The 27,444-nt window shown below is 40.1% G+C and overlaps 1 protein-coding gene across 3 annotated transcripts in view; it reads right to left on the bottom strand.

Annotated features, from left to right (window-relative positions):
• TP53BP2 (tumor protein p53 binding protein 2) overlaps positions 1-27,444 on the bottom strand; it is a 67,573-nt gene that overhangs the window by 6,174 nt on the left and 33,955 nt on the right. For 2 of the 3 annotated variants that reach the window (XM_055419827.2, XM_055419826.2), the window contains 14 exons: positions 25,940-26,053; positions 22,393-22,475; positions 17,712-17,813; positions 15,443-15,617; positions 14,709-14,890; positions 14,183-14,347; positions 13,569-13,797; positions 11,767-11,877; positions 11,299-11,447; positions 10,057-10,522; positions 7,446-8,221; positions 4,340-4,477; positions 3,521-3,654; positions 853-1,019 (listed from right to left, as the gene is read on the bottom strand). In XM_055419827.2, the coding sequence (XP_055275802.2) occupies positions 853-1,019; positions 3,521-3,654; positions 4,340-4,477; positions 7,446-8,221; positions 10,057-10,522; positions 11,299-11,447; positions 11,767-11,877; positions 13,569-13,797; positions 14,183-14,347; positions 14,709-14,890; positions 15,443-15,617; positions 17,712-17,813; positions 22,393-22,475; positions 25,940-26,053 (2,991 nt within the window). The remainder of the gene's footprint in view (positions 1-852; positions 1,020-3,520; positions 3,655-4,339; positions 4,478-7,445; positions 8,222-10,056; positions 10,523-11,298; positions 11,448-11,766; positions 11,878-13,568; positions 13,798-14,182; positions 14,348-14,708; positions 14,891-15,442; positions 15,618-17,711; positions 17,814-22,392; positions 22,476-25,939; positions 26,054-27,444) is intronic. The other variant, XM_055419828.2, reaches the window with a different exon arrangement.

The raw sequence follows: 27,444 nt of genomic DNA, 5'->3' as shown, positions 1-27,444 counted from the left end.
GCACTGATGTTATTATCCATTAGAATCATAAACTCAAGAGAACAAAAGAGTCAAAAAATTAGCTCTGAAGTATATGTGGTCTACTTTGTGACAAGTCTGATTTAGCAGGAAAACTTGAATCAGCTGGATTCTTATTCCAACAATGCATTTCTCTTGATCATCTTGGAAGGGGGGAGGAGCATTCTGTGTACTTGTGCGCAAAGATACAGCAAGATACAGCATCATTTCCCAAGTACTGAGGTCTTACTAGAGGATCTTGTGATGGTCAAAAGCTATTAATCCCGCTAGATGCAATGCTGCATCACTGTCTTTTGTTGGTAAAGACGTCCCTGACAATAGCTGCTTCTAGACACACACGTACACACACAAAAGCTGCATTCACATTTGAGATCAAGGCTGCCCTATTTTCAATGCCTAGGACAATGTACCAACACAAAATGCTTTCCCAAATAATAAATGAAAGGCTCTCAGTCTTGTCTGACTCTGCGACCCCATGGACTACACAGTCCATGGAATTCTCCAGGCCAGAATACTGGAGTGTGTAGCTTCTCCCTTCTCCAGGGGATCTTCCCAAGCCCAGGGATCAAACCTAGGTCTCCCGCATTGCAGACAGATTCTTTACCAGCTGAGCCACAACGGAAGCCCAAGAATACTGAAGTGGGTAGCCTATCCCTTCTCCAGCAGATCTTTCCAACCCAGGAACCAAACCAGGGTCTCCTGCATTGCAGGCGGACTCCTTACCAACTGAGCTATCAGGGAACCCCCAAATAATAACACTTATCAAATGAAACCCTAGAGATACAGGATACACAAATGCAATAACCAATACGTGTGTATCTAGTTGCTCCATACCATACAGAAATTGCGAGCACTGGGTGTAGCCTTCTTCCATCTCCTCGCACTTATCAGCAGCCGTCTGCATGTCACTGTAGGTCATGGCAAACACAGCGGCTCCTGACTCCACCAAGAACTTACACACCTGGACGTTGTTACAGGAGGCAGCGCAGTGCAGTGGGGTCCTGTGGAGAAGGACACAGCAAGGGCGAGAGATGGTTTCCCAAACTGAATGACAGCTGCTATGACAAGAGTATCTGTAAAGAGAGTTCTCAAGCCTGCCATCTACCAAGCCCCTTCTGAAAACCGTTCACACAGATTTTTTAAAATCAGTCAAACACAGCTATCTGAGCCCATCTGAGAGTTACAGAGCCACAGAGGTAAATGTCAGAGTGCTGGACTAAATCAGAGCCAGGGCAGCACAGCAGGTGAGAGGAATCACGCACAGGAGTGAAAGGGCATGAAATGTGTCTGATAGTCTAAAGCAGGATAAAACTTATTTAGTTCCACGCTGTGAGGCATCCAGTCTAATCATTTCTGCCACAGTGGAGGTTATAATTCTTTAAATAACAGGCCTTTCCTCAAAACATGCACCTTTAAAGATGCCTTTTGAAGGAACTAAGTTGCACCTAAAGAACTCCCTTCATCCAGCACTTAAAATCCTTATTAAAATTTAACTGGGGAAAAAAAATTGCCAATTCAATTTTGGACCAGAAAAAATGACTGTAAAATACACATCTCAATCTCTGGTGAGCAGATACTTATGAATACCATGATAGAGAACCTTCTCTAGCATCTCAAATGTTTTGTAATGTATTATAAATGACTCCAGATTCAGAGTAAAGGTGGAAGAGTCAGGACCACTGCTCAAACTCAGAAGACAGGCTTGAGGACATTAATCAGGCCCTGAAGTACATGAGATTTCACTTCTTTGCCCTCTTCTTTCCTCCCCTCGTCATTTTATTCCCTTTGGGTCTTTCAGAATAGAAATTTATTTCCTATCACCCATCCTAAACACTGTGTTCAATAGTTTGGTGAATATTACTATAGATTTTTGAACTGCATGGCTTTTTTAATAGTGAACAATTATACATAATCTAAACTCCCAATATTAGGAAAACAAAGGTATTTTGACACATTAAGAATTTGCTTTGCTTATGTTATAAAGTTAAACTAAAAAAGTAGGCATAAAAAAGACAAATACGACATGTTATCACTTACATGCAGAATCTAAAAAATAAACGTATACAAGACAACATGTAGACTCCCAGATATCAAGAACAAACTAACGGTTACCAGCGATGAAAGTACAGCAAGGAAGACAGCAAGACAGGGATAAGGGACTCAGAGAGACAAACTACTACGTATAAAATACGCGACAGCACAGGAAATACAACCAATGTTTTAAAAATAACTAAGCGGAGTATAATCTATAAAACCTTTGAATCCCTATGCTATACACCTGAAACTAATATAATATTTTAACCCAACTATATCTCAATTTAAAAAAACAAAACTCCACTGAGAGCTAAACTAAAAAACAAAAAGAGACATAAAAAGCTATATACATACACACACACACACACATTCATAAATGAGCTTGAAGGAAATACATTAAAATACTGACGGTGGGGTACACATGGCTTGTTTTCCTCATTTCTCTATTTTTGCATCTTTCCATATTGGGCTGATATTTTACACATAATTTTTTTAAACTGCAACCAAAATGCTTCTCAGAGTATCATTTATAACAAAACAAAAAACTGGAAAAACAATCTAAATGTCTAACATGAAGGAGACAGTCACAGTAAACGAGTCACAGCCAAGTGGTAGGAGAAGAGGCTTTTTTGAAGCTATGCATGTGGGTGTCTGCAATTTATGTATATACGTGTAAATTTTATATTACAATTATTTCCATAGCAAGAGAAAAAACAGCCTATAAAATTAAAATACTTGAGTAAACATGTGATTTACAACTTAAAAAAATTTTCCATATAGAAAGAAGTAAATTTTTGGTATTTTTCCCCCAAAAAAGCATATCCTAATTTAAAATTTTATTTTTTCAAAAAATGAAATACAAAATTTACTATCCATTCAATTATCCTGATAACTACAGTTATCAGGAGTGACAGTAACTTATTTGGGCCTTTGATATTATTAGTTAATAATAATGTATTATCTTATGAACAATAATATTCATCATTTGCAATAGTATCTCCTGGAATTTATCCACAAACCAGTTCCATAAAATGCCCCATTAAAAATGGATTCCACAGTCAAAAATATTTGGGCAAGGTCATAAATTATTCAATACGATCCCCTCTTAAGAGACATATGGTAGTTTCAGGGAGGTGGAAGGAACCTGCTTAAATCAGCATTTCTCAGATCTGCTGAAACATGCCAGTGAACTGTGTACCACCTTGGGACATTTCTTATTTTTATTATTTAACTACTAAACTTCTAAAACTCCATCTGCTTCCAGAATGGGAGTGAGAGGACTGTTAACATGAGGACATATTAATTCCTTGAAAGCGTCTCCCATGTCTCTCCTTTTAGATTATAAACAGCGTGAGGACACGCACTGACATACTTCCTTACCTTCCAGAAGCACCTACAACACTGTTCCTCTGCTACCTACACAGCAAGTACAACTGAAGCTAGAATGGAGTTTAAAAGAAAATCTTACCATCCATCACTGTCAGCAGCATTGACATTTACACCAAACTGTACCAGGAATTTCACAATTTCAGTGTGACCTGCACACACAGCGTTGTGAAGAGCTGTAATACCTTCATCATTAGGCAGGCTTGGGTCATCAACCTATAACGTCAATAAGGGCAACTGTTACTCAAATTTCTTGTTGCCTGAACAATCAAATATTAGCTGGCTCTTTAAGATTAAGAGAACTGAAAGAAATTCTTATAGCAAATTTTTTTTTAAGAAAATCATAATTAAAACCTACAGGAACCAAAAAAACTGTACCAAGAAGAGTTCTAGAAGTAAGATAGACATTAAGTAGGCACTCACTATAAAAAGGTTTTTTAAAAACTGAAAAAGTCCCAGAAACTATAACCTTACAGTCATTTTTGTTTATTTATCCTCCAACTTCCCACCACAAATTATTGTCTAAGCAGAAGTCACATTTGCCATAAAGAGGAAGAAAGGTCAAACTAAAAATATTTTAAATAGCAGGCTTCTGAAAAGTAGGGACCACAATTGAAACCACTGCAGAGTACAAATCCATACATGAACAATTTTTAAAGGAGGGTCATGATCTCCCTGGGAAAGCAAAGTAACCCCAGAGAAAACTGAACGTCCACACTATTGAAATTGTTACAGCCACACTCTTAAAACAGAGAAGCTGGTTGTGGAGCATGCTCAAGAGTTCCTCTCAACAAACCCAACTCCCAAAAGAGAAAACAATGTAAATTACAGTAGCTTTCTGATCAGAACTTTAAAACAAAATACAAGGTCATATTTATGAAATTAACTAATTCAATCATACCTCATAAATAATTCTCTGTACAAGGTCAAATTCTCCCTCCAAAGAGGAATCTAGAAGCAAAGCAAGAGGGTTGAATTTCACCCTCATTCCATGTGCAATCCGCTCGGAACCAGTTTTACGCAAGTTTGTCCTTTTGCCCTGCAGAAGAAACACACGGAAGATTTAGGAGACCAAAAAACAACAAAAAGGAGAGGAATAACATCTCAGCTGAGTTAGTAAAAAGAACTTTAAAATATATATATATATATATATTTAGCACATTTTATTAAAGTGTAACATTATGCTAGAAAGTATATAAATAATAATATGTAGCTTAATATTTATATATGCACATAACAGAGTGGGAAGAACTTAATTCTTTAAAACTTAGTGAAATCACATTTGGGTAGCACTGGGCTAAGAGTAAAATCTGTAAAGCAGACTGGATATTTGTCGAGGATCAAAATTAGCCAAGACTGGTCTTTAAATTACCTAATATGGTAGAGCAAACCCCACATGATTAATCTGAGCAAGAGCACAAATTCTAAATTGTGATAGCTGACATTTATTGAATGATTATTCTTTTATTCTTCACGAAAACTCTATTATCCCGTTTTATAGATAAGGAAATTGAGGCACACAGCCTGTAAACATCAGTCAGAGACGGAATCAAATCCAAGTAATCAGCCTTCTTCAAAACCCTTTCTTTTAACCATTTCACAACATAAAACGTCTTGTGGGGTTGGAGGGGAAAGTATATTATAAGGAAAAATATAAAGATCAGTCTAAATTAGACAAACCAGAGAAGAATCCTACCAGTCTTAAAATGTTATCACTATTTTATATTTGAAAATTTAACTGTACTCCAAGATACACGAATAAATTAATCAAGTCTTCTCTACATTTTAATACATATGGCTTAAAAAAATTAGGCAACCAGATCTAACATTCTCTCTAAGATAGGTTTCTTAAACACAAACAACACAGTAGAAACATTTCCTAGGGTATGATAGACCACACTTCTTTCATTTCAGATGTGGGAACTACTGAGTTTGGAAAAACATTAAGTGGCAATCAATATATTTCACAAGTGTGCAGTGGCTAAAATGCTGTCTCTTGAAAAAACAGAAGTGTAAATATTACATGGCAGCGATAATACAACTCATAAATAGTATAGTCAGATCCACTTTCAAACAAAAGTACAAAATAAAGGCTTCTGAGTTAAGAAGGAAAAACTGTATAAATCACTTTTCTAGGAAGAGAATAACAGAATCTCGCTTGTTTAACACTAAGAAAATCATGCCTCAGAACTTACAGGCACGAATTTGCTAAAAAAAAAAAAAAAAAAAAGTATTAAGTTCTATTTTAAAACGTTTCCCCTTACAATTCAATGTTCACTGTCTAAAACTTTTAAACAAATGTTGACTGTAAACTAGTACCTAAAGCAACTTTGGATAATCATTATTTTTGAATAATACCACATCTAAAGATGTAATAAGGGATCAAATGTATAAAGCACTTAAAAAAAAAAGCTTTAGCAATATTTATTTATTTACATTTTTTTGGCCACGTGGTATGTGGGATCCTAGTTCCCCAACAAGGGATCAAAAACTCTTGTATGGAAGTGAGGAGTCTTAACCACTGGATCGCCAGGAAGGTACCTAAAGCAGTTTTTTAGAAATCCTTATAATATACTATGTTGCTTTTGCCCAGGTTTTAAAAATTCATAGCTTGCATTCCTACTGAAATAAAATTGACTTCAAATTAAACTCTGAAAAAAACAACTTTAAAGACATTCTGGGGTTTTGATCTTCTCGCTACTTCAAAGAGGCATAATAAACTCCCGAAGAAAAGCTTAATATTTGGAAGGAGTCCAGGAGACATGCCCAAGTCAAAACATACAAAGCTTTAGAATACCTTCATGTCATCTAAAATGTATGGGATGCGCAAAAGCAGATCTAAGAGGAAGCTTTACACACTTTCCCAAGGAAACAAGAAAAACCTCAAATAAACAACCTGACCTTATATCTAATGCAACTAGAGAAAGAAGAACAAAGAAAACCTTACGTCAGCAGAAGGAATCACAAAGATTAGAGCAGAAATAAATGAAATAGAGACAAAGAAAACAACAGAAAAGATGAAAGAAACCAAAGCCAGTTCTTCGAAAAGGAAAAATGGATAAACCTTTAGCCAGACTCATCAAGAAAAAAGGGAGAGGGTGCAAATCAATAAAATTAGAAACGAAAGATGAAAGTTACCACTGACACCACAGAAATACCAAGGACCTTACGAGACTACTACATGCCAATAATATGCCAATAACATGGACAACCTGGAAGAAATGGACAAATTCTTAGAAAGGTACAATCTTCCAAGGCTGAACCAGGAAGAAATAGAAAATATGAACAGACCAATTACAATTGCTGAAACAGAATAACTTAATGTCAGAGCACAAGGAAACCTAAGGGATCACTATGATACCGGGAGGTTTCAAACCAGGCTGAAGGTGAGGATGAGGCTAAAGATTGTATACCCCACTTTCTCCTACGCCCCAATTCAAGAAGAACCCAATTCTTCCAGAACCATTACAATTTTATCAATGTCAGAAGTTTGAGGTTCCATCTAATCTGAAAATAAATTTCAATGCTAGAAAAAGTAAAGTTTGAAAGAGTGATGTCACCAACAAGAAGTTAAACCATCTGCCTTATTTCACAGAGCTAAACTAATGATCAAAAATTCCAAATGCAGTCCTTTCATTCCCAGTGTTGCTTCCCTAATATGCATGCAACACCAGCTACAGAAAAAACAGCAGACGTGGTATTTATAGGTATAAGAACAAAACTTTTGTTTCCTTCATAAAGAAAGGGGTTCTTCCTAAAAAGTGAAAATGTTCATGATACTAAATACACTGCATTTTGATAACATTTGTAAGATCCACTCTGTGCCAAGAGAATTGCAAAATAAAAGACAAGTTGTGGAAGACACTTGTTACGATCAGCAGTTTAAACACAGATCTTCATTTGTGAATGGCTGTAAGTACTCGCTGGTGTTTTGCTGAGTTGTGACCATCAGTCACCGAGAAGGTTGTGAATGATAAAAGCTTTCTGCAATGAAAGGTTTTACTTACAGGAGGCAGAGAAACCTGCCCGGTGATCTCAGGCGGACGCAAGCTCACAGAGTCTTCTCCCGGGCCTTCTGGTTCCCCAGATGGGTACGGCGGGGGTGGGTAGGGGGGGTACTCCTCCAGGTACACTTCCAGCAGAGGGGGAGCCTCTGGGTGTGGTTCTTCCACGCTGTTCTGGAAATTCGGGCTGCTGTCTGGGGCTCCTTCAGGCACATACTCGAGGCCTGCAGAAGGAGCTGTCGCATCACTGCTCTCCGAACTAACGCTCCCGGCCTCCTCCGGGGATGCCGGCTCGGGAACCAGAGGTACCACCTCCTTCTCTGGCTCCATAGGCAAATATGGATTCTGGATCTCCAGCGGGCTTTCCGGGCTGGCAGTCCCAGAAGCAGACTTGGATGGGTAAGCTGGGACAGAAATGGTCTCCATGGCGGCGATGGTGGTCCTCTGATACAGAAGTTTCTGAATATTTGGCCCATTAGGACCCTCAGGTTCTGTAATAGAGCTGCGTTTCTTTAGCGGCCGTGGGGCATTGGACAGTTTCTTTCGGAGGGCTTCCAGGTCAGCATCACTCTGGTTTCGGTAAGGATTAGATAGGAAAGGCAGTAATTTGGTCGGGCTGAGCGGCCGAGGAATCCTTTCGTTTTCGTGGGTCTCCTGAACTGAAGAAACAGGTTCTGTTTCGGGTTCTGGGCTGCCAGATTTGCCCTGGTTATTGGAATAAACGTTCTCTGGGAGCTGCTGTTGGTTCTGTGCAGCAGCAATCACAGGCTTGCCATACACTAATTGGAATTGGGGGGGAAAAAAAAGCCTTGATTAATATTAAACAAAACTAGCAAGTATCAGACAGAAGTAACAATAATTAAAGCCTCTTTTAATTTCATAGTTATTACATAAATACCCTTCAATACAACTAATTTTTAAAAATAACAAACAGAACAAGGTTTCCACCATTGCATAATACATTTGCTGCTGCTGCTAAGTCACATCAGTCGTGTCCGACTCTGTGCAACCCCATAGACAGCAGCCCACCAGGCTCCTCCGTCCCTGGGATTCTCCAGGCAAGAACACTGGATTGGGTTGCCATTTCCTTCTCCAATGCATGCAAGTATAAACTGAAAGTGAAGTCGCTCAGTCGTGTCCAACTCTTAGTGATCCCACGGACTGCAGCCTACCAGGCTCCTCCATCCATAGGAGTTTCCAGGCAAGAGTACTGAGGTGGGTCACCAGTGCCTTCTCCACATAATAAATTTAGGTTGAATCAAAACCTTCACTGATTGTAAACAGGCCCCATTATTTTATGTATCAATAAGAAAATGCTGCCAAGTACAATTGTAAGAAATCATTTACACAGCATCCACATTTAAAATGTTGAAATGTAAAATACATAAATAAATAAAATGTCAAACAGTGAAAAAGATTTAGAATCAATGAAAACTGGTGATCTTTTCACGTGTCCAAATTAAAACTAAACATGCATGATCCCATCTTTTATAGTTTTCGAAAGTAAATCAATGTAAGAAATCATCTGGCTCACAAAATTAATAACCACCTATATTTACCAAAGCTAGTCCCCTTAGACATTCTATCACCATTATCTAATTCCCAAATTATTATATGAGCAGTTCACACCAAAGACTCATGAAAAGAGAAAGATGCAGTATGTATACAAATTCTCTGCTGTGTAATTACTTCCACGACTTTTGGGGCCACAATTACATGCTTATTTCATAACTAGAAGGCCTTTTCATTCATTTAAAACATATTGAATTTTATTCTAGTCCCATGAAGTAATGACTCTTAGAAAGGAGCCAACAAATGACCAGACCATGTACATTTAACACAAAGTAATCTTTTGATGTTTTATATTTAAGTAGTGGCTGTGTCCTCATTAGAACTTAAAATGTAGTAGAGAGCATTTAAAAAAAAAATTCATTAACAGAGGTAGCTGTCCAATCCTCTATGCCCCAAGAACGTCCAGTCAGACCTCAAGCAAAGACACAGCCTTCTGCACGGTAATTATCCACAGGCAGTCTTACCCCCTCACCAAGGGGCTTGTCCGTGAACAGGAAACAAACACACATGGGAAATTCAACACAGGAGGTGATGTCATCCCTACAGGTTTCACTTATCTATTTCATTCATTTATTTCATTTTACTCATATTTTATCTACCTATCATTTTCAGCTACCACAACAGCTAGCATTTAGCACAAACTCCTTTAAACTCCCCACACAGAACAGGAAAAAAGTGAAAGTGAAGTCAATCGCTCAGTTGTGTCTGATTCTTTGCGACCCATGGACTGTAACCCACCAGGCTCCCCTGTCCATGGGGATTCTCCAAGCCAGAATACTGGAGTGGGTAGCCATTCCCTTCTCCAGGGGATCTTCCCAACCCAGGGATCAAAACCGGGTCTCCTGCTTTGCAGGCAGATTCTGTACCATCTGAGCCACCAGGGAAGCCCTATGCAGAACAGAAGCCATACTGAAATAAAACTCTTAGGACAAAAGCATCAGTCAAAGCAGGTACAAGTCACCATGCTATTCACAAAGAGAGGGCAGCTCCAATGAAGGACAGAACACATCCACGCAAGTGAAGATGAGACTCAGAATCTTACCGCTTGGAAAGTGGGGCGCGCGAGGATGGGGCTTGGTCAGTGCGCTCTGCACAGCCTGTTGGAAGTTTTTCCCGGGAGCCTGGTGCTGTGTGTACATGGAGTATATGGAGCTGGTGGCCACCGTCTGGGGTTTTCTGAAGGGTGGAAGGAGGGCGTCCTTGGAAGGCTGAGGCGTGAAGGGTCGGACAGCAGCAGCAGGGGGACTCTCTTGCTTAGAACCTGGAGGAAGGGTCTGGTCTGCTGGGCCCACTGAAGGCCCACCGGGGGCCAACAGGACCCTCTGCTGCTGCACTGTGGGTTTGGGTTTACCTCCCATGGATGCAACAGCTGCTGACAACTGCGGAGCAGTCCCATCTGGCTTCATGTCGGATGGTGACTGGTTAGTTTGTCCGAAATAAGGCAAATTTATCTGTTTTGGTTTTGATGGGACAGGAGGTGGTACCTTAGCCACATTTTTATTTGCAGCCTGTAAACACACACACACATATCCAGTTAAAATACTGTATAACTGGGTACATGGAATGTTCTAGATAACCTAAGTTTTACAAGTGTCAATACAGACTGAGAAGATTAGCTCTACATTGAAAGGTCATTAAAAAGTTATAAATCTCTTGACTTTAATCACATGTAAAAGGACCTTCAGTAATGCAGTACAATACAATTCCTATACCTGGTACAACTTCCTCTAAGTCACCCCTTCCTACTGGGGCAACTGTTTAAGTGTCCACTTGAAAACCTTTTAATTGCCATTTGACATATTCACGGATGGCACCAATAACTGAAAGCCATTCCTGTTCAATGGAACTTCATGCAATCTGGGCCACGTTGCAAAAAAAAAAAAAAACAACTCCTAACTGGATCACACAGCCACAGCCTGGTTGTCAAAGGTTGGGATTCTAATAGTTATGGAAGATTTACCATCAAATTGCTTGATATTGCCTTAACCCCAAATTTTGAAGAGACAATGTAACTAAGCAGTGTGAACACAATGTTCTTTAATGCACCTGTATTTTTTAGAGAGTCACACAAAATAAAACCCACAAGCCAGTCAGTCATGCTCCTCCTGTATAATGGAAGACCACAAATACACTCAAGTAACAAAACTGAAAATAACAGAATGCAGTTATATTTTCTAATCTTCCAGACTTTGTTTCTTTATTCTCCCTCACATTAATACTTTCAAGTTTGAAAAATGCACAAAGAATTACTATTAAATGTTAAAACTGGGATGTCCTCACATACCTGAGCATCCCGCAAGATGTCTTCACTGCTCTGGTTCTTCCTCAGGGGACCGAAGGCAGGTGGGGCGGCAGACTGGTCCACGGTGTCGAACATCGAAAAGGGACGCACTTTCTTCTCCTTCTCCCTCAACGGAACCTCTCCATCATCCACTGAAGAAGACAGGGAGAAAAAAAAAATCACTCTAATAATCAAACTGCTTATGATAAAAATTTCTTATTCACATTACTCTCTCCACAATCTCTTTGAAATCCTATAGTCATTAAATGCTCTATTTTTAAATTAAGTCGCTTAAGGAATAACCCCACCCTACAATGCTAGTACCTTAATTCCCTGGCTAAAGGAAGCTGTTCTAGAAATAAACATGGTCCCTGGTTTTAACACACTAGAAAGCAGCAATCTAAAAAAGAATACTTAGAGCCCTCAGACAGTCGAAAGAGAATACTCAGGAAGAGCACAAGTAAACCTCACCTTGGTCTGGAACATTCCCGGAGCTTTTAGACACAGAGGCAGAGGCCTGGCTAGAGAAAAGATCTGCATTCGGAGGAGTCCAATCAGGGCCAAGCAGATGGATTTTAGAGCCTAGAACACAGAAAAGTAGCTACAATAACCGGCATCCTAAGGAGATTTTTAATGGTTCCCTTTGCTGCTAAGACAAAGTTTAATCTTGTGAAAGTGAAAGTCACTCAGTTGTGTCTGACTCTTTGCGACCCCATGGACTATACATATACAGTCCATGGAATTCTCCAGGTCAGAATACTAGAGTGGATAGCCTTTCCCTTCTCCAGGGGATCTTCCCAAACCCAGGGATCAAACCCAGGGCTCCCGCTTTTTAGGCAGATTCTTTACCAGCTGAGCCACAAGGAAAGCCCTTAATCTCTAAAAATCGGTTTAAATCTCAGACTCGCAACAAGCCCAGTAAACTTACTTAGAAACATCAGATTTTATACTTGTATTAACAATGTAAGAGTGTTCTCATTTACTTAAAATAATCACAATCAACACAAAATCTGCTTGAAGCAGCAAGGACACGACTTCTCATAGGGTAAGGAATCCTCACCATCACACCCAGAAAACAACTTCCAATGCAGCAAGCCAAGGGCTCGCTGGTGTGTCTTACGTAACCGCCACAGGGGATGTATGCACAAGGAAAGCAAACATGCAGGCTTTCAGCCCATGACTCTGACCACAGTCTTGGATAAATCAAAATATTCAGGTGTTCTCTACACTGGCATTTAAGTTTCAAAGCCACGGCTTTTCTTTTACAGAAGTAACTCTTTCTACAATAAAACCCAGACTGCCTAGCACTACTGCGTCACAGTATGATTACAGCAAAATAATAAATAATTTTAAAGTTAGCCACACAATAGTGGCTAGGGAAAAGACCCAGTTCTATTTTTTTCCGCTGAATAATAAGCTCATTAAAGGGTATTTTCACCCAGCTTTTCCTACAACTCTTTCATTTTCTCCTCTTATTAATATAAAACTCTGGCTTGCACCCCCACCCTCCAAACTATCTGAGGACTACACACAGAAAGCAAAGGTCACTAACACAAGGAGCCTCTATTACCTTCGCTTTTTAAAGAAAATTTATTTTTTTTAACTGAAGGATAATTGCTTTACAGAATTTTGCCGTCTTCTGTCAAACCTCAGCATGAATCAGCCACAGGGATACAACAGCCTCTCCCTTTTGAACCTCCCTCCTTGCACCTTCACTTTTATCTCCCAGTGTCTCCTTTTATTCTAAACATCATCCGCAGGCAAATTCTCACGCAGAAGCACATACAAATAGTAAACAGCAACCATCAACAGAGTGGACCCACCACCTCAGTCTGTGGAGATGACACCACTAACACATATCTGGCCTTTTCACACAACAGGGAAAGTTCTCAAGCTGTTAACATCAGATCAAAATTTCTTTTATTAATGAGAAGGAATTCACATCAATTTTTAGGTTTTCAAAAACCTGATGTTTTATTTCATTTCCTGAGCAGAACTATCTTATTGAGCATTAGGAAAATTATCATTTCTGAACCCCAAAGAACACAAGGAGGTTTTCAGAATTTCAACATGAACAAGGAATAAATAGGAAGACACCTTTAAAACTCAAAACTTGGGGGGAGAATCTAAAAAAAAAAAATACTTGCTGTGAAGCACAAATAAAAGAAAGGTATACAAAAATAAATAAATAAATAAAACTCAAACTTGAGGGAAAATCACAGTGAGGAGGGGAATAGCTAGGCCATGGAAAACTAGGAAGTGCCTGATTTTACCTTTCGCTTGTGAAGCGGCCCCAGATCTCATGTTGGGCAGCGTCTGGACTTTCATGGGCCCCTCAGAACCCTGAGTGGCCCCGGGCCCATCGGGCAAGGCTGGCTTCACCAGAAGTTCGGGCCGCGACGGGATCCGGGGCATAGTCGACGACTGGATGTAGGGACCGACTGCTGCCACGCGACTCTGCCCCGATGCCCCCGGCTGGGGCACGTGTCCATCAGACGAGACCTTATTCAGAGAAAGCACAGGGCCTTTAGTATTGCAAGTCAGACCGGATCCAACTCAGAAAAGCCTGTGACACAGTGATAATTTTAACTGCTAAAATCCAGCACTTTCAGGATCTAGCCATTGAGTGTACCAGAAACATCCCCCGACAATAACACCCCTGGGTGAAGTCTCACCCACACTTCATTACAAGAATTAGAAAGAAGAGCAGAGCTACGGAGGTGATTATATTAAAAGTACAAGAAGAGTGGACTCTCTTTCAAGGAGCCACAAGGTCCTGTCTCTTTTCCGAGGATATGCCCAGCAGTGTTTCTGAAATACGCAAGCACTGACCTCACTGGGATGGTCACTGTCCCCTCCTCCTGGCCCTGGCCAACCATGCACTTACTGGAAGGTTCTCTTTCTGCTGCAGGGCCGCCTTCTTCTTCCACAGCCGGTCCCTGAGCTCATTAACACGCTTGTCCATCACCGCCACTTCTGAATTGCGCTTATTCAAACACTCCCTCTGTTGTTGCAGCTTGGCATTCTGCTCCTGGTTCAGTTTGTTTCTTAACTGAATAAAATTAGGGGAGAAAAAGGTAGCCAAGGAGTAGGCAGAAAAATTTCTCAAACAGATAATCACACGGTTCACTATTATATAATTTCTAAAAATGTAAGGTCCCTCCTCACTTCTCATCTCATGGTTTAAAATGAAGTGTTAGACCACCGGCTGTGGTCACAATGAATGCCTCAAGTTTCCGGTTTGAGGTATCATAAAGTTTATTCTGGATTCTGTGGAGTTTAGGTCTTCCTCCCCCTCCCCACCCCTTTAAGGAAAAGAGGTGGAAATCCAGGACTTTCTGCCCTGTATGTGGACAATGCTGTGCTGCTGGAGAAGAGGTGCCACTGAAATGTCACAAGAGGCCACTGTTTACCTGAAGCTCCTTGTAGAGCCGATCGAGCTCAGCCACTGCGGACTGGTTGTCATGGTGACCATCAATCCTGCCATTCTTCAGCATCTCCAATTGTCTTGTAAGTTCCTCTACTTTAGACACAGCCAGAACAAGCTCCCTCTGCTTTTGCTGGAACAAACTATTCATCTGTTCAATTTCCTCCACTAAAGTAAGAACGAGAAAAGCAACAATTGTTGAAAAGAAAAATGAGAAGGGATCGCTTCCCGGGCAACCTAAGATATACGATGAACTTTCTCATAAAAAGCAAAGAAAATTTTCAGAAATGTCCTAGAACCAACCAATTCCTTTATAAGCAACTGAAATCAACAAAGACATCCATAAACTAAATCACTAAAGTTTTAATTAAAATGGCATTATAATAAATGGAGCTATTAATATGAATAAAAATCCTTGCCTTCATTGAACCTTAAGTCAAAAAACTATTTAGAGAGAGAAAAAAAACTACTACTCTGCTTTCCAAAAAGGAACCTTGTCTAAAACATTCAATAGCTGAATTCAACTCAGGGGAACCAGCAGCTTCGAAATTGCAGTGAATTATACTTTTCCCAAAAAATCCTTTTAAAGTGACCTACATACAAAGTCTCACCTTAGTCCTCTTACTACAAATTTATACAAACTTTCTACAGCAGTATTTTTCTATACTCAAACAGTTTGTGGCATTTATCACTGAAGTAATCTGACTGGGAGCAACTTACCAAGTTTCCCATTGCTTAGCCTCTTCTGTTCCACGTGGCCTTTAAGTGCTCTCACTTTTTTTAGCTTCGCTTCCTGATTCTCAGCTATTTCTTTGAGTCTCTTAAGCTTTTCTTGTTCAGCAGCTTGTTGCTGTTGACGCTGATCTTGTTGTTTCAAAAACTTCAGGCGCTGTTCCTGATGATATAAGCCATCATCAGACATGTCATTTTACACAGCAGACCACTAACCTACAATCACACCCTGAGATGCCCAGACTGACGTGCATCTGTGGCACTGCTCCGGTCTTACCGTCTGTCCTCACGCTGCCATCAGAACCACCTGGGGAGTCTGTGAAAAATAGACACTCCCCAGCTCAACCCTATGATCTACTTCTTAAGGCAGAAAGATCCAGGAATCAGTACTGTTACCCAAGCGGTCCTTTTGCAGGAAGCAAGCAGTGACCTGTGAACTAGTTTTCATGAGCTGCAGCCATTAATATTAAGAAGGGGCTCATGCAGAGACAGGAGGCGGCAAAAGAAAGTTATTAAATGACACACTTTGAAGTTAAATTTGGATTCAGACTCAAGCTCTGCCACTTATTAGCTATGAGACTTTGGGGCGAATTACATAACCTCATTGAGTCCACACATCTGTGTCTTCACCTATAAAATGAGATGATCACTAGTCCCTCTAGGGCTGCAGTGGGGATTCAATGCAACATGCAATGGAAATCTCTGTGAACAGCGTCTTACATAGTTAGGGCACACTTGGTACACTTAGAAAAGAGCCAAAGAATACTTTCTAAAGAATGCCTTTAGAAAACTGCAATTACGCAACTTACAATTTTATTCCTATTATATCTAAATTTCAACTGAGGAAAACTAGAGCCACACAATTTATACTCAAGGGTAAACTACTCAGATTTGTATGGCTAACACATAGAAGAACACAATTTCAAAATAAGACCTTGATTTTAAAGATTTATTCTGTTAACAATCAAATTTTTTACTTGAATTCATGTCCCTGCTACTCAAGGAATGCTGCATCAGCACCACATGGGATCGCATTAGAAATGCAAAATGTCAGACCCGCAACCCACACCTACTGAATCAGAACATGCATTTTTAACAAAATCCCTAGGTGATTCATACGCACGCTAAAGTATGAGAAGCAACAATACACAGGATTCTGAAAAAGCCGGTGTCTAGCATCAAAAGTAGAAGAGGATGCACAAGTACATTTGGTGCCACTAACCCTCTGACGTATTAAAAAACAGCTGTTGAATGCCTTTAAATATTGTGCTTTCTACTTGGGAACCATATGGAAAAGTTTGATTTGCAATTTCAATATGTATTTTAAGTGTTAAAAAAGAAAAGGATGCATAGGAACCCTAAGAAGTATTACAGGAAAGCCACAGGGCATGCTGAGAATGACGCTGAAGAATCCCTGGCCATCACTTCAAAGCCATACTGGGGACCTTGCTACTCAAACCCTCAGGTGTCCACCCCAGTGTCAGTGAACTTACAGACTTTCAAAGACTGGTAAGCGAAAATACTGAGTTTTTAGACCAGGGCTGACAGACTACGCAGCCTACTGTCTGTGTTCGTAAGCAAAGTTCTCTTGGCACAGGGCCACATCCATTCGTTTACCTATTGTTTATGGCTGCTTTCCAGCCACAAATGCAGAGCTGAAACTGCACAGCCTGCAAAGCCTAAAATATTTCGGCTCTTCAGAAAGTCTGACGACATCTGGTTTAGACTATTAGCCCACGGCTGGCAGGAGCAGCCGCAGGAAGACTGGTTTTGAGAGTAATGGAGAAACTTCCCATATTTTCTCTGTTCAAGGAGAGGACAAGGTTTAATTTGTGGGTGGAGAATGTCCCCAAGTAGAGGCAAGCAGCCTGTTTTCGGTGCCAAGCAGTAGCTGGGGACAGGTGAGCATGAGACTTTGAAGTTCCTCTTGATTCAAGATGAAGTCAGCCCAAACTAGTTCCTGCAAGCAAAGCTGAAAGGCTCTTTATGCCTTCCCTGTTTTACTGACACTCAGCATAGCGTGGTTAACTTTGATCAGGATCGGGGCGAGGAGGATCTAAAACAACTGAATGATTTCAGGATTTCTACAAAACGCTACAGTGAAGAGAAGAAAGCACCACATGGCAGATACCTGTCAGGCTGATGTTATCAACTCATATCTGAGGGAATCGGCTTACTAGCAAGGGTGGAATGTAAACGGCTTTACTTACACATGAATGGGAGTGGCCTGTTAGGTCTCTGAAAACATGGCCATTACCTTAGTGGCCAGCATTTGTTGCTGGGCCTCAATCTGTTGCTGCTGGCGGGATGCCATTTCCTGAAGTTCAGCAAGTGTCAGATCCATTCTAGGACTATTAACCTACCAAAAAAAGTGCAAATAATCCAACTCAGTATAAAATGAGCGTGGAGACTCCTCCCTCAAATCATGTAATCAGTACAAAATTATTTGGCTATTTTTCTCCCATCATATTAAAGAATTCATTAATTTTTATATTACTATTCACATATTGACTTAATAAGATTTAAAACATAATGATACAGGCTCTTGTAAGTTGTAAATTTAAATAATTTTAGTACTGACACAAATGGAACCACCTGGAATCACCTTGTTCTGTAGTTAAATTAGGAAAGCAGTTTTTGACCATATCAAACATGATGTTGGGGTATTGGCAGCAAACTTAGAATACAGTCATTAAAACACCCTTTGAAAATGTAACACTGGAATTTAAAAAATTCAAGATACAGCAGGTCATCAGAGACAAAGCAAGATGTCTATTATACTCCCTAAACATCCATTCCATGTGGTCCTAAGAGGTTCTAGCTAGAAAGAAAGGACGGTAGGAAGAAAGAAACTATATCCAGATTGCAAAGGGAAAAACTTTCTGTCTTTACTCAAGGACAACATAATCATCTATGAAGAAAATTCTATGGAATCTATAAAAAGCTACCAGAACTAATAAGTTATTTAGCAAGAATGCAGAATAAAACATCAATATGCCAAAATCAACTACATTTCTACACATTAGCAACACCCAGAAAACTGAAAAAAGAAATTCTGTAATATCATTAACGTTAGCATAAAAACCATGATGCGCTCAGGAATAAATTTGACAGATGCTGAGGCCTGACACTGAAAACTTCAAAACATGGCTGAGAGAGAGAAGATCTATATGGGGAGGAATATTGTGGTGCTTGTGAACTTAAAAAGCTCAATATTGTCAAGGTGGCAACGTTTCCCATACTGACCTACAGAGTCAAGAGAATACCAACCCAAATCCCAGCAGGCTTTTTTTAAAAAAATAAATCGATTGGCAAATTCTACAATTTCATAGGGAAGTGCAAATGATACAGAATAGCCAAAACAACTTTGAAAAGAAAGAGTTAGAAAACATACACTGCCTGACTTTAAGACTAACCACGCTTTAATCAATACAGTGTGTTACTGATATCATGTTAGATAAACAGATCAATGAAACAGAAGACAGAGTACAAAAACAGACCCACACATACACTGGTAATTGATTTAAAAGAAAGGGCAATTGAGTAGAGAAAGAATAGTCTTTTCCACAAACACTGCTTGTACAACTGGATATCTACACACAATAAACAAAATGTGCTTCTTTCACAATACACGCAAATGTTAATTCAAAGTGGATCCTAAACTCAGATGTAAGATCTAAAACTTCTAAGTTGATTATACTGTATTGAAGTCATAGACTGGGAAAAATATTTGCCAATTATCTATCTAATAAAAAACCTTGGATCCAGCATATATAAAGAACTCTTAAACTCAATAATAAGGAAGCAAACAACCCAATCATGAAAAAGTAAGCAGAAGAGGTAAACAGAAGTTCCCTAGTGGTCTAAAGGTTAGGATTCAGTTACTTCACTGCCATGGCCTGGATTCAAAACCTGGCTGGGAAACTGAGATCCCCAAAGCCCTGCAACATGATAAAAAAAAGAACTGAACAAATATTAACATTTCACTAAAGACAATTACGAATGGCAAATAAGGACATGATAGATGCCCAATACCATTAGCCATCAGAGAAATAAAACCAGAATGTACTACCAGCACACACCTAGCAGAAGCCAAAATTAAATGCACTAACCATACCAAATATTGGTAAGGATGTGGAAAAACTAGAACTCTCTCTGATGAGGACTATAAAATAAAACAATCACTTTGGAAATCAGTCTGACAGCTTCTTAAAAACTTAACATATGAACCAACCATTTCACTCCTAGGTATTCACTTAAGAGAAATATTAACAAAAGCATATGTCCATACAAAGATGTATACCCAAGTACTCATCAGAGCGTGATATAGAATAACTGTAAACAATCAAAATGTCCATCAACAAATGGATAAGGAGTGGTATAACCAGACAACAGAATATCTCTCAGTAATAAAAAGGAATCAACTACTGATACACAACAAAATGAATAAAACTCAAACTATTTATCCTGAGCAAATTCAGACAGAAAGAGTGTATATACTGGATGACTCCATTTATCCTAGATTCCGGAAAACAAAACTAATTTATGGCGACAGACCAGCTAGCAGTTCCCTGAGGATGGGAAGGGAGGCAAGAAGGAACAATTACAAAAGAATATAAGGAAACCTTTTTTGGGGGGGTGATCGAATATGTTCATTATCTTGATTATGGTGACAGTGTCAGAGGTGTACATGTCAAAACTTATCAACACGTATACCCAACACGTGAGCAGCTTGTTTGTTGTTGTGTTGTGTTCGTCACTTAGTCATGTCCAACTCTTTGTGACCCCACAGAGCCCGCCAGGCTGCTCTGTCCATGGATTTCTCCAGGCAAGAACTCTGGAGGGGGTTGCCATTCCCTTCTCCCAGGGATGTTCCCGACCCAGGGATTGAATGAACCCAGGTCTCGCACATTGCAGGCAGATTCTTTACCATCTGGGCCACCAGAGAAGCCCTATGTGTAGTTTATTATACGTCAATTATACGTTAATAAAGACGTTATTTAAAAACCCAGTGAAGGTGGCCTCCCTGATGGCTTATTAGTGAAGAATCCACCTGCCAATGCAGGAGATACAGGTTTGACCCTGGTCTGGGAAGATCCCACATGCTGCGGAGCAACTAAGCCTGTGTGCCACAAATATTATTGAGCCTGGGCCCTAGAACCTGGGAACTGCAACTACTGAATCCTCTGGGCCCTAGAGCCCATGCTCTGCAACAAGAGAAGTCACTACCATGAAAAGCCCACACAATGCAACTAGAGAGGAACCCCTACTTGTGCAATGAGAGAAAAGCTCAAGCAGCAACAAAGACCCAGAACAGCCAATAAATAAATTTTTAAAAAAAATTTTAAGTGTTATAATACTTTCATAATTTTAAAAAAATTAAAAAAAAAAAAAAAAAACAGCGATGGGACTTCCCTGGCAGTCCAGTGGTTAAGACTCCAAGCTACCACTGCAGGGGGCAAGGGTTTGATCCTTAGTTGGAAAACTACAATTTTGCATGTCTCATGGCGAGGCCAAAAAATAAATAAATCATTTAAAAAAAATAAAAATCCAGTGATGGGGAAAGATACATTGTGTCAAGATGCACTGAAATCTCGTTAACGGTCAGATCATTTTTGTTATCCTCGTATCAGCCTTTCATCACTAAGATAACTATGAGATCAAAGAAGAGAAACAGGAAGAATTTGAGGAAGGTGGAATAAAAGCAGTGTGCGTTGGAGAAGTAATTTAGCTAATCCTTAACAAGGTTACAAATTCTAAGCTCTGAAAAGAAAATGTCTCCAAGGAGTCCCAAAGATACCTGCTAAAATTCATATGCAATAGCAAGAGCATTAATATATCATTAATGCTAAAAGCAATAACAGCAACAAATAAAATCACCAAAAAAACAAGTACTTCCTCGAACTTATTCAATACTTGTTCTGTATTTGTGATATATCCAGCATCTGACTTCTTTCAACAGCCATGTTGTTGTTGTTCAGTCATGAAGTCATGTCTCTTTGCGACCCTAAGGACTTCAGCAGTCCAGGCTTCTCTGTCCTACACTGTCTTCCAGAGTTTGTTAAAATTCATGTCCATTGAGTCAGTGATGCTATGCAACCATTTCATCCTCTGCCACCCTTTCTCCTCTTGCCTTCAATCATTCTCAGCATCAGGGTCTTTTCCAGTGAGTCAGCTCTTCACATCAAGTGGCCAAAGTACTGGAGCTTCAGCTTCAGCATCAGTCCTTCCAATGAATATTCAGGGTTGATTTCCCTTAGGATTGACTGTTTTGATCTCCTTGCAGTCAAGGGACTCTCAAGAGTCTTCTCCAGCACCACAGTTCAAAAGCATCGATTCTTAGGCACTCGGTCTTCATGGTTCAACTCTCCCATCCAAACATGACTACTGGAAAAACTACAGCTTTGACTATATAGACGTTTGTCACCAAAGTGATGTCTCTGCTTTTTCAATTGCTGTCTAGGCTTGTCACAGCTTTCCTTCCAAGGAACAAGCGTCTTTTAATTTCATGGCTGAACTCACCATCTGCAGTGATTTTGGAGCCCAAGAAAATAAAACCTGTCACTGCTTCCGCTTTTTCCCTTTCTGTTTGCCATGAAGTGATGGGCCCAGATGCCAAGATCTTTGTTTTTTTGAATGTTGAGTTTCAAGCCAGCTTTTTCACTTTCCTCTTGCACCCTCATCAAGAGGCTCTTTAGTTCCTCTTCACTTTCTGCCATCAAAATGGTATTATCTGCATATCTAAGGTTGTTGGATATTTCAACAACTATAGAGACCATTAATCACTTTCATGAAATAAATTTAAAATAAGCCTTTAAAAAAGTGTTTCCCTGAATCACCTACTGAATAAAAAAGGAACAGTGAATGAGATTTAAAAGTTAAAAAAAAAGCAGCATGACTGTGGTCCAAACACAGAATGGGTATCAATGATCACTTACGCCATTCTCCTTTCTTCGATGTTCACCTGGAGCTTTTACACCATTTCTTTTTAAACTTGGATCCTGAGACCTGGGTCCACTCACTAAGCACAAAATTCAAAAAGTATGCATTAACACTAGAGGTGACAGATAATTTAAGTACCAGTTCATTTCTCAGTTATGTTTTTAATGCTCTCTAATACTTCAACTTTAAAATATACTTAAAATACCAATACTTTCTAATACCAATGAAGTTAAGGTCTCACAGATTCAACCTGTTCTAAAAAACTTTACTTAGAACAGTGAATGGTCAACACTAGAAAATGTCACAGGCTAACCAATTCCTAGAAAAGCTGCATGAGTTAGGTGCTAAAGGAGAAAAATTAAAAATATAAATATACTTATTATGGGTCATTCATACCATTTGCCTACAGTGTCTGTTCCCAGTTCTCTATTCAGCTACTCAGAAATAAAATTGGGAATAGTCTCACTGAAAGAAATAGGTGAAAATTAATCAACCCGCCCTTGTACTCATGAAAGTGTTTGTAGCTTCCACAGGAAGGAAGCAATTGAAACAGAACAAGTAGTGTTTCGAATTCTGCTGTAATTCCTAAGTACTAGCAAGTACTTCCCCATTTAAGTAAAAAAAATTTCATTTTCTTAGCATGGGAAAGTACTAGTTGGAAAACACTGTACATTCTGCTTTTTTGGGTAAAAAGAACTTTTCAGGTCCAAATATATGTTTCTCAGTGTCACTTAATGTATCATGATGAGAAAATATTTTTAACTTAAACTGATAAATTGCAAAATATCAAAGAGAGTTTCTTAAATACATGAAATTAAACTGTACCTCCCAGATGTTAGAGAAAAAATACTAAACTATTTCCCAAGAAGTTTTAGATTAAAATTTCTTCTGAATCAAATATTTGTTGTACCTGCCTGGAAGCTTGGCACAAATTTCCACAAATAAGTAAATAAATATGTCTATCCTCAGAGCCACATACCACACTTATACCTAACTCCAACGTTTTCTCAGCTTTACTTTTAAAACTGTTCAATTTTCTGGCAAAATACCTCAGATACCTGTCACAATATTTCTGCAAGAAAAAAAAAAATCTTTCATTCAGGAATAATTGCTTTCTGTGCTGCCTCCAAGAGAGAGCAACTGAACTGGCATGTTCAGTTACATAATCAGAATAAAAAGCAAGAGCTTTGAAAATAATGTCATATTTAAAAAAGAGAGAAAAAGGTAATGGATTTCCATGGTGGTGGTCCAGAGGTTAAGACTCTGCGCTTTCACTGAAGGGGGCATGAGCTTGACCCCTGGTTGAGGAACTTAAGATCCTGCAAGCTGCATGGTGTGGCCAAGGAAAAAAAAAGTCATCTACATTCTGGGTCACAGCTCCTAGTTAAACCAGAAGAACGCAGTAACAGTCTCTGAATCTGTAATCTAGAAGTCTACAACCACAAAGGCTGACATGAAACAGCAATCCTGTGTTATCCCGGTTTTGACACTGTGTGGCACTGGTGTTTTGCAACAATGTAAAAACAGCGCCTTTATCTTCAGATTGTATTTCTCACATTACAGACACACTGAAACTGCATATTACACTATTGAGAAGCTATTTAATAATTTACCAGGTACCATAGAGGAAGATATCTGAACTGACAGATGAAAAGAGAAAATTTAACTAACTGATTAAAAGAAGATATATGCAATAGTGTAAATAAAGAACAAAATAAAAATAAGATGCAGATGTCAAAACCACAAAAAAGAAGGCAGCTTTGGGGGGGAAAAAATGCATGTTTATTTAGAATAGAATTACTGACACAGTGAAGCTCAAAGGCCGAGGAACCAGCCAGGATGAGGAGACTCAGGTTCCCCTCCTGGCTCTGCCTCCTGGTATGTGGCCTCTGACAAGTCATCTAACCCCTCAGTATCAGCGCTTCTCATCTACAGAGCAGAAGAGGTTAGACTACGTCAATTCTGGGGTCTCCCACACCTCTGATAATGTCTAATAGCTGCCATGTGGACATCTGTACTAAAGGAGTACAACTGAGATTCTATAACATGTAATAATTAACCTGTTATCAACATTCTTACTCCCAAGAAGTTTTCAATATAGACTAAAGTCACAAGCCTTCAACTTTCCATTTTAAGAATCCCAACATTTTTAGAAACACCTAGTAACCTTGCTCCAACCAATGGCTTTCCACTGAGAACAGAGGCTTCCCTACAGATCTCAAGACTTGAAACTGTTTTCTCTCCTACATCCTATGAGACCTCCAGAGTCACAGGTCTGACTGTGTTCTCAATGTTCAGTTCTTTCAGCCCACTATTTCTGATCTCCGCTTATCACCTTCTCCCCCTGCTTACTGTCATCTAGAAACTCTGGTCACAACTCTCAGTCACAGCAGACGTGACCACCTGACCCCTCTGTTCTCTTTGCCCAAGTCCCCCCTTCATTTTGGATGACCTCACCATCTAAAAGCTCGCCTCTCAGATCCACAACTTCCAGTCTCCTCTCTCATTCAGGTTTATTTCATGGTCCAATACAAGACCATGTTACCTAGAAATGCTCTATTGACATGTTAAATTCAAACTTCTTACTTTTTGACCGCAATTACCTCTCGCTACACCTGTTCATAATCTGAAACTTGCCGTTTCTTTCCCTGCAGCCCCTCCGCCTTCACTTCATCCCCATCTCGGCTTGAATGCCATCTCGCCAACATCCTCTTTTCCCTTGTCTCACCAACTTTCCACTGAACTTGTCTGGCCAAATTCCAACCTTGGGTCAATCCAACCATCTTCTCTTACAACCGAGCACCAGTGCAGCAAAAGCACCCGTGGTCTCCTGGTGTCTAATCTCCACTGTCCTCTAGGGGCCCTAGCGTGCCAGCTTCCCTGGCCATACTCTCTCCTATTCTCCACCAGGGCCTCCTCCCTCAGAGAAAACAAATGTTTTCAGATGAGAAGCCCCTCCCACTGCTCCCATAGAGAGCACACATTTACTGCCTCTGGGAAGCTTCCTTCCACCCTGTTAAAATGGAACAGACCCTTCCCTTACCCTCCTATCTCACCCCTCAACCCCCCCAACCCCGAATTTCCCCTTGGCTAACTTGTCCTTCAAGCATTCCCTTCTTCCTTGTATTTCAAACTCCTGCTCTACTGACTCCTTTCCTTTCCGCCTATATTAAGAGCTGTAGTCAGGGGACTTCCTTGGTGGTCTGGTGGTTAAGACTCTGTAGTTCCAAGGCCGGGGGCACAGGGTTGATCCCTGGTGGGGGAACTAAGATTCCACATGCCGTGTGGCAGCCAAAAAATAAAACATTAAAAAAAACTGTCATCAAACTTTTCCCATCTTCCAACAAAACACAACAAACAGAACCGCACCCTTTTCTGCCCACCCTCTAGAGTCAGGGCTTGGGAGAGAGGGCTATCCTCACTTTTCCCCCTTGCTTCTTGCTCACTCATCCATCAAACTGCCTGCTCCTGATCACGGGTCACCTCTCCCGAGCATGAAACTGAAGTCCAAATCTTTGTCATGATCAACAGGATGCTACCTACCAACATCCCTACCAGGGGGGCGTTCATGGCGAAGGAAGAACCGAACTTCACTCCTCTGACTTCCAAACCGCTGCAGGACGTCGAACATTCGCTCATTATCAGCAACTGGACGTTCTAAAATGAACAAATCATGTATAAATCACGTTACCTGGTAACACATCACTTACTGTCTACCCTTCATACAAATTATGCATTATGAATGCAGAAAATACTACCTAGGATTTTTTTTTAAAAAAAAGAACCCTTATAAAATGAAGTATCACCAGCTTCCCAACCACATAATCAGGGTCAAAGCTGGGTGGAATATGGGCGCAGGAGAGGACTGGGTCAGGGCCACTGGCAAGAGCTCAGGAGTCGGATTCAGCGGTCCCTCACGAGTTCCAGGCAGGCCGTGAAGCTCTGCAGGTTCCAAAGTTCCTGTCATCTATTCCACAGGATGGTCTCTGAGGTCTCTGTTAACTCTAATGGTTCTATGATTCCCCAAGTATACAAACGAAAACTTAAAAACAACTTTCTAAATAGCCTTGTCTTTCTACTGGGGATTTTTTTTTTTTACAATTTTACAAACCATGTTTTTTTAAAAAAAAATCATACACATGCATTTCCAAACAAAAGTCTGTTTACTGCCCTGAAAATATTCCTGAGACAAAAAAAAAAAAAAAGGCATAGCTAAATACTCTACTACATGGAAACTGTAGTCTTCCAATCTTAAGGAATCTGAACATAAAAACCAAATATACTGTTTGAGGATGCCAACAGTTTAAAATCGAAGAACTTAATCATTTTTAACGTAAGAATGCTGCAGTGGCCCCCAAAAAATTCAATGCACTTGTCAGTAATCAAGGACACTATCTGAGGACCTAAAATAAACAACACGGGCACAGCAGGGAGCAGCCAAAGGTTCAGCAACCAATTCTGTGAACTAACCCCTGAACTTAATCGGCTTGGTGGCAACAAAGTACAGCTTGGGTTCTATTTACAGCAACATGACATAATGAGTAGACACAGATACCCTCTTCTCTAAACCAGAGAAAGTCTAACCAAGACTCCCCCAAGAGGAAACACCCGGAGCTGAGCAAATACCTTCCTGAAAGAAATTCTGGGCAGACCTGCTGCTGCTGCTGCTGCTAAGTCACTTCAGTCATCTCCGACTCTGTGCGACCCCACAGACGGCAGCCCACCAGGCTCCCCTGTCCTCGGGATTCTCCAGGCAAGAACACTGGAGTGGGTTGCCATTCCCTTCTCCAATGCATGCAAGTGAAAAGTGAAAGTGAAGTCGCTCAGTCGTGTCCGACTCTTAGCGACCCCATGGACTGTGGCCTACCAGGCTCCTCCGTCCATGGGATTTTCCAGGCAAGAGTAACCTTCTACCTCCTCACAAAAACAAAAATCTCACACACACACACACTTTATTCCAAAAGAAATGAAGTGACTTCTAGTCCATGCAGACCCTCTCAGTTTAGTTCAGTCGTGTCCGACTCTTTGCAACCTCATGAATCACAGCA

Source organism: Moschus berezovskii, chromosome 17 (assembly GCF_049115385.1).
Source record: "Moschus berezovskii isolate FMDL1 chromosome 17, NW_MosBer_1.0, whole genome shotgun sequence".
Taxonomy (NCBI): Eukaryota; Metazoa; Chordata; class Mammalia; order Artiodactyla; family Moschidae; genus Moschus; species Moschus berezovskii.
The sequence above is the reverse complement of the archived record's forward strand: the minus strand, read 5'-3'. Positions and strand labels throughout refer to the sequence as shown.